At 39.1% G+C, this 8,560-nt stretch overlaps 1 protein-coding gene across 7 annotated transcripts in view; it reads left to right on the forward strand.

Moving 5' to 3' along the window:
- Positions 1-6,450, forward strand: part of aPKC (protein kinase C iota type) — a 525,119-nt gene extending 518,669 nt beyond the window's left edge. For all 7 annotated transcript variants that reach the window (XR_011393461.1, XM_070096340.1, XM_070096339.1 and 4 more), the window contains one exon: positions 1,906-6,450. Coding sequence is in view for 6 of the 7 variants with exons in the window: in XM_070096340.1 (XP_069952441.1) it covers positions 1,906-1,993 (88 nt within the window). In the remaining variant the exon portion in view is untranslated. The remainder of the gene's footprint in view (positions 1-1,905) is intronic.
- Positions 6,451-8,560: the final 2,110 nt, after the last annotated feature.

Genomic DNA, 8,560 nt, shown 5'->3' on the forward strand with positions numbered 1-8,560 from the left:
CAGTTCATATAATTGCCTGAAAAAAGACACTGGTTCCGAGGAAGCTTTCATTGTGAAAATGTTACGTCTTATCCAGAACTTTATCAAGTCATTACTGTTGACAGCATACCTTTGCATTTGGGTAATCGAGATTGGTTCATTAGGTTTCAAACCTATTGATTACGTAAAGAGAATCAAGGCTGTATACCGGTACACTGCCTATCAAGAATGATTTAATCCTTAAACTAGATTTTAGAGTAAACATTTTCAGTATATACACTGAAGAAAATATACCTCTTGGTGAATATGTGTTGTGATAATGGAGGGTCCACAGTAATATTAAACGTGTATTAACCACTTTGGTAGACAACCTTAGTTTATATGCTTGACTCTACTTGTCATACATTACTAGATTCCTGCTTTGTGTGTGTATGCAAGGCATGGAGGCATGCCTTGGTCACTGGTTTTATTAGAGATCAGATGAGCTGAGGTTAAACTTTTGAGTACATATATATATCTTCATTAGGGCTACTCAAAATGGTCAGCCCATTGAGTATTTTGACAATGTTGGATATAATATGATTTGGTGTTATCTCTGTCTTTCACTGTTTGAGTGCTGAAAATATATTTTGCCTTTGTATCAGGCAACACCTTGTTTACAGGCTGTTTCCATTTTCATGACTTGCCCCTCATGCTATTGTCTGGCATTTTACAATGTTATATGTCTTGTCTACATTATATAGTGTGAAGAAGTTCAGCATAATTTTATCCATGAGTTTCAGTACACAGTATACACTGTTTTATGCTTATAACCCCAGCACAAATCTGGACTTAATTGTACATTAACTTCTTGCAATTACTAGGATACATTTAATAAGCTTTTCATCCCATTATTGTTAGTATTTCTCTGCCACTTAGGAGATGAAGGATCGAGCCTTTACACTTTTTGTGCTGTATGGTCCACAGTGGTCATAAAAAAATTCTACATTCATTGCATAACAATAACCCTTAAAATGACTCAAGTGATTGATTTCTAACAATTGTGCATTGTCAAAATATGATGCACTTTGTTGCTTTTAGGTGTAGTTTTCTTTTTTTGCCACTTAGGTCATTTTGCATCAAGTGGGTTCTTATAAAAATCTAAGCTAGGCGTTAAACTTTTTTTCTTTTTTTTTAAGATTCAATATACATGTCCAGACCGTGATTCAGTGTTGTGGCAATTTGATATTTTGGAACAAGTCATTCTAGAAACTGGTTGAAAGTGCTCAGATATGGATGAATTAAAGAGAAAGTTTCCTGGGAGTTGAAATAATCATGATTTTGAAGAGCTACACACGAATCAAATTTATACGATGTACAGTATACAGTGGACCCCCGCATGACGATTACCTCCGAATGCGACCAGTTATGTAAGTGTATTTATGTAAGTGCGTTTGTACGTGTATGTTTGGGGGTCTGAAATGGATTAATCTACTTCACAATATTCCTTACAGGAACAAATTCGGTCAGTACTGGCACCTGAACATACTTCCGGAGTGAAAAAATATCGTTAACCGGGGGTCCACTGTATACATGAGACAGGTCATATAAGTGATATGACAATGTGGGTTCATTTTACTTATGGTTGGTTATATATGTGCTTGGTGAATGATTTTGGTATTTTTTGTGTTTAATTGTTAAGGTTTGTTAACATAAATTTTATTTTGGAAGTCTATAGATAGTTTTATGAACAGTGGTATAAATTTGTCAGTTGGTTCTTAGGGCATTTGGATGATATGTATACATACATATATATGTATTACTTAACATATGTAGATTTAACCAAGGCTAACCCCAAAAAAAGTCATTGTGACATATTTCTATTGAGACCATGACACTTTTAACATATACAGTATGAGCTTAACACTGTTTTATTGTGTATTTCAGACGTGCCATCGAGAACATCGACCAGAGCGAATTCGAGGGGTTTGAGTATGTGAACCCTTTGTTAATGAGCATGGAGGACTGTGTGTAGGTGAAGAGTGGCCTTCACCACTGTGTGGCCATCACCACCATTCCTCCATCCATTGCTTTTATCTTGCTACCTCCACTGCCTGCCTTCCAATTTCCTCTCTTTTTAGCCATGATTATCCTCTTACCCATGTCTACATATGGCCATGATTCTCCATGTATCGACAGGCTAATTCAAAGCCACATTGCTACTGCTACTTATGCATCCAAGTTAACCTCCATGTGGTCTACACTCATCTGCTTTTCATCTCTCCAACCTTCAGAACTTCACTTCGTCCTGAGTATGCTGCCAAAATATCAGTTTATGCCGTTGAGAAGAGGTTTGGCTGTAAGGGGTGAGTAAAAGTGCATTAAAGGAGGTTGTGTGGTGTAGGGGTTCACTAATATTGGCTGTATTGGTCCAATAAATTCATGTAGAGGCATGATGGGACTGAAAGCAGATGGAAGTGTATATGCTGCCTACCATCTTTGTACCAATTGGTGGTAGCTACAGCCACTGCTGCTGATCATGTTGATAGATATATTAGGTTAGTGACATATTTATGACATATGGCAGGGAAAGGAGTGTGTTAAATAGCACCTAGTGCCAACATGTAAAAAAAACACCCTTACGGTAGAGAGAGAAATTTACCAGAAACTTTTATAGAGAAATTTCACAACATTTGATCTCTAGTCTATAGGATGTATTATTTACAACGAGTGTAATGGTGTAGACGGCACATCCATGGTCCCTCAGCCAGCCACTATGCTGTGGTCATTTGGTACTTGTTATTGGTAACCACAGGGTACTTTTGCTTCCCTTGGCTATGCTCGTCAAATCTCACTGCTTCATGCACACAATACCGATGAACGAGAATAAATAATCAAAATGTGTAGTGGTTCCATGTAAGCTCAGATGGCTTTTAAGTGTTTTGTATCGTATCAAGTGTTAAATCATACAGGACCACAGATTAACAGACCCAGATATATGCACTGCTTAAACTGTGTATATCATATGTGACTTAAAGGTCTAATCTTACAATACGATCATAGTGTATACTTCATACCTTCACTATAAAGAAACCTGTGTCGGTTGTAGGCTGTACCCGAACATGGAGAAGACTGGGCACAACTCAAGTTTTGCTCTCTACCTCCCAAAATCACAAGTAGATGCCCCTGATAAGCAAGTTGGTCAAGCATACTGACCTGCTTTATAAAAAAAAGGGTCCTTAAAATTCTTATCTTGTACATTTGTTTTGCTCCAAAACCAACTTAACCTTGTTGAAATTTAAAAATTTAATAACATGTAGAGAAATATATTAATTTGGTGATACTCAGAATTATTTTTGCAGAGTTATCAAAATGATGAGTTTACTTTTGGCTTGTTTGACAAAACGATGCTTGCCCAATAAGCCAAATCTGCAAGTTCCACTTAAAAATCCTCACAAAATTGTCATATTTCTGGGTAAAAACCAGGAAAAGCAGCATAATTTTTTTTTTTCATAAGCAAACTTAAGCAGCTGTTATGTCACTTTACTGTTAAAGACAATAAATCAAGTGTATTCTTTTTCAATCTATGTAAAGGATAGCCGAGGTGACGTATAGTGCAAACCAAAAGCAGCTTAGTTTTTGTATATCCGCAGGTCTGTGGTTGATGTCGTTAAATAATCAAATGATTATAGAAAAGGTGATAAAGGCAGCTATCACTTAACCAGGACAATGTATAATGGATGGTGCAGGTATATTTAAGGTAGAATAATATAATGATATGCTGCGAGTATCCATTTGCCAAGCCAGTGGATAGGTTACTGGGCAGGTATAAATTATCCAATACATTTGATATTGAATGGAGTATAATTAACTAGGGCAGAGAATTTCAAATGAGGGGATTGTGTGTGTGTTTCTTAGGGATGTGATGTTTCCCAAATTATTGTTGATGCCTATATTTAATTTTAGGTCAGTACCCATACGATCAAAATTAGCCAATATCGATGGTAACAATACTTTTGGATAAACTCAGATTGGTAACCCAAGATAACCCAATGAAGTCAGTTTGTCACTGAAGACTGTTTTATTTCCATTGGGGTCATGTAATGCTGTACCCCAGGATGAGTCCCACAACAGTTAGCTAACACTCGGGTATACTTGCTGCTAGGCAAACAGGGGCAGCAGGTGTGAGGAAACATACCCAGTGTTTCACCTGTGTTGGGGAGTGAACCCCCCAGTCCCCTGATGTGTGATCTGAAAACATTACCCCCCACACATGCACGCATGCATGCATGCATGCGTGCAACAGCACAAAGGAGAGTGGATAGCAGCTCAAGGCCTTTTTCACTTTTTGTTGCTGCATACGTGAGGTCAGCTAACACAATGTTAGCAGAAGTCCATGCCCAAGTATTATCATTCCAGTTCACTCCATGATTTTCCATATCAGTTTTCAATTTTCCAATATTGCTAGTTCCTGATGGGGCACTGGGGACAGGTGCAAAAAAGGCCTTGAGCTGCTATCCAGTAATCCCCTTGAGACTCTTTTGTGATTTATTTGAATGCTGATTTTTATTGTTTGTGTGTGTGCGCATGTCTGTGCATGTGTATGTGCACATATGCATGTACTCGCCTATACGTATATGGTTGCAGGGGTCTAGTCACAGTTCCTGGCACCGCCTCTTTCCTGGTCACTACTAGGTCTACTCCTGGCTTCAAGAGCCTTTTCATATCTCTTCTTAAAGCTATGTATGGATCCTGCCTCTGCCACTTCACTCTCCAGATTGTTCCACTTCCAGATAATTCAACGGCTGAAGAAATACTATGATTCATCCAAGTTTTCAACTTTCAGCTGTGCCCTCTTGTTTCTATTTCCCATCTCTGAAGCATTCTGTCCCTGTTCACCTTGTCATTTCCTCTCAGTATTTTGTACATCTTTATCATATTCCTCCCCTAGTCATCCTGTCCTCCAGTATCATCAGGTTGCATCCCCTAACCCTCTCCTCATAGGATATACCCTTTAGCTCCAGGACTAGTCTTGTTGCAAACCTCTGCACTCACCAATTCCTTGATATGCTTGACCAGGTGTGGGTTCCATACTGGTGCTGTGTAATCCATTATTATTATTATTATTATTATTATTATTATAATTATTATTATTATTATTATTATTATATGGGCCTGTATTACGCAGTGTGGGAGGCTCATTGACATACACACCACCCTCTTCACTTCTGCCTGATAGACTAATTACCAGCAGGTAAAACACCATACAGTACTTTCGCATAAACAGGCCTCTGCATACTAGGGCTTTACAAATAAACGTGAGAGCACTTCAACATAAAACTACCTATAGCATACAAAAAAAAAAAACTTGCCAAACCACCTACTCACACTAACGCCAACCCATGACAACTTCACCCAGCTGCCTTCCTACACATACTGAACTAAACACACCTCTCATCTGCTCCTGTCCTGACCACTGCCTGACTGACAGGAATAAAACGCGTTTGCTTTCAGTTCAATCCCGGTACTATGGAGCATTATTTTATAGGACCATTTTATTTTAAGTTATGACATCAAAGTCGTAACAGCCTGATGTACACATGTATAGTGTCGTGAATAACTCCTTACTTAGATATCGAAAAGCTGTTCCTAGATTTGTCAGGCGCTCATTTCCTGCAGCAGTTATTTAGTTGGTGTGCACTTAAGGGGATATGCTCAGTATGATACTCACCCTAAGGCCCTTCTTCTTGAGTGAGGTTTGCAGCCTTTGCCCCCTGAACCTGTACTCTGTCTGTGGTCTTCTTTATCCTTCCCCAAGCTTCATAACTTTACATTAGGTAGGGTTAAGTTCTAGGAGCCATTTGTCAGACCAGGCTTGTAGCCTTTCCTGGTCTCTGTCTGCTTGTATTCTTATTAGTTTCACGTCACCTGCAAACAGGGATACCTCTGACTCTATCATTTATGTTTTTGTCATTCACACATACAAGAAAAAGCACTGGCCCTAGGACTGATCCTTCTGGACCCCTACTCATCACATACATCCATTCCGACTCATCACAGACCATTACTCGTTGTTTCCCTCCTGTCAGGTGTGTCTTGATCCATTTTAGTGCTTTTCCTGTTGTTCCTGCCTGCTCCTCAAGTTTTTGTACGTCTCTTGTGTAGTACTGTATCAAAAGCCTTTTTACAGTCCAAGAAAATGCCATCTACCAATCCCTCTCTCTCCTGTCTTACTTATTTTACCTGTCTTAGTTTACCTTGTTGTAGAGCTCCAGTAGATTCTCTGAGAATACCTTCCTAAATCTCATGCTGAGCTCTTCAAAAACTTCTTGGTCATTCCTTGTGAGCTTCCCACCTTCCTCCTTCAACCTGATTACTTGGTCTTTGAGTGTTGTCTTCCTCCTGATGTTTGTTGCACACGCATATATGTACGTACATACATACATACAGTAGACTGTCGATTAAGACATGATATTCTGACTTCTTGATATACAGTGTTTGCAAAAATGCGGTCTTTTTTTAATCATGACTCCATGAAATACATATATGACGGTGTAACTTTAGGGGGATAAATTTGGAGCACCGCGGGGCTCCAGCCTGTTGATCAGGCCACTGGGAGGAGAGGCCTAGTGCCCTCTCCTGTCTCCCCCATCCCACCTCCCATGTCTCAGTGCTCCATGTATATTTTTGTCCCATACCATTCTCAGCTCCGTGTTTGTGAATTAATTTTTTGTTTTTCATCATCATATCTTGTGAGTGATGCTGGAAGTGGCAAGAAAAAAGTTTAAGCTTTCAGGTCTTGATGTTATGAAGAAACTCGAGATATTAGACGAACTTAAAAGCGGTACACGTGTGGTGGAGATGACGAAAGCTTATGGCCTTAATGAAGCATCAGTTCCTTCAGTTAAAGGGAATTAGGCAAATATGTGGACTTGTGCAGTGAATAACCCAGGTCATTACCTCAAAAGAATGACACATAGGTCACAACAGCTAAATAAAACTGAAGACCTATTGATTGAGTGGATTGAACCAAAAAAATGAAGGTACTCCACTTAATTTCATCATAGTAAGGGAAGAAGTCTTAGGGTACTACAGAATAGTGTGTGATGAGGAAGGAAGGCCTGAACAAGAGTGTGTTTAGCAGAGGCTGGTTCCACAAGTTCAAGTTACGTAATAGACTAAACCATATTACGTTTTCTGATAAAAATGCTTCAGCTAATCACACGGCAGCATTTAATTTCCCTACTGAATCGCAGGAAATTATTTCTGAGGGTGGCTGATGAGACATGTGTGTATAGGAAGACGATACCAGCCAGCAAGAACTTACATCAGTTATCAAGAGAAAAGTGCACCTCAATTCAAGGTAGCGAAAGATTGCTTCGGTTTGCTCCTCTACGGTAATACATCTGGTGATTTTAAGTGTAAACCCATGGTTATTTATCATTCCAAGATTTCTTATGCTTTAAAAGGTGTAGATAAACCCACCTTGCTGCTCTTTGAAGGTCAGAACAGTCTGCATGAATGACAGGAATTGTTGACTGGTTTAAGGATCACGTTATTTCTGAAGTCATGTTTTACCTGTGCAGCATGAGCCTTGCATTCAAGATTCTCTTCATGCTTGATAATTCCCGTACTCATCCAGAAGCTTTATTTGATGTGCACCCACATGTAAAAGTCGTATTTTTACCACCAAATACAACATATTTAATATAACCACTAGATCGGGGAGTTATTAGGTCATTCAAGTGTCACTACACATAAAATGTGATGCAGAAACTTATTTCAGTAATAGACACTGACTCCATCCTTGCAGTACCAAACTTTTGGCACAAAATTAACGTTGCATATGCCATCAGCTATTTTAGAAGTGCATGGAATGAAGTGTCCCGCTCAACATTAAATGCAAGCTGAGGAAAGTTATGGCCTAGTGTGGTGAATACTTTCACAGGTGTTCCTTCACTTGAGAGTAGGTTTGCAGGAAATAGTTCAATTGGCAAGGAGATTACCAGAGAAAGGCTTTGAACATATGCAGGAAGATGATGTGAATGAGCTCTTAGAAGATGATGACAAAGGCAGAAATGTTGGCAGAGCTCATTGCGCAGATATAAGGGAGGCAGATAACTGAGGAAGAAGAACCTGAAGAAAAACAGTTAACATTGCTACAGTTACATGAGCAGTTCCATATTATTGGTAAAATCGCATACTTTTTTTTTTACTGAAGAGGACCCCTGAAATGGGGACTAGAACAGCGGACGATGTTTTACTGTTACCTGTAGAAAATGATGCAGGCTAAAAAGAGACCAGAGATGCATTACAGAATTTCTCACTGCTCCAGTACAACCATTGACTTAGTGCCAGAGCCTCAACCATCCACCTCGGCAAACAATCCTCAACTATCCACCTCAACCCAGTAGGGCCACAGCATCCCTCTCCACTCTCTTCAGAAACACATACATACACCAGGAACCACAATTTAAATTAAGAAATATGTATGTAACATTTGTAGCATTTAACAGTGCATTAAACTTAATATATCGCAACAACCAACTACATTACGTTATCTTTTTTTCAGTTAGGAGACGAAAATACTTGTTAAGTTTTA

Source organism: Cherax quadricarinatus, chromosome 53, assembly GCF_038502225.1.
Source record: "Cherax quadricarinatus isolate ZL_2023a chromosome 53, ASM3850222v1, whole genome shotgun sequence".
Classification (NCBI taxonomy): domain Eukaryota; kingdom Metazoa; phylum Arthropoda; class Malacostraca; order Decapoda; family Parastacidae; genus Cherax; species Cherax quadricarinatus.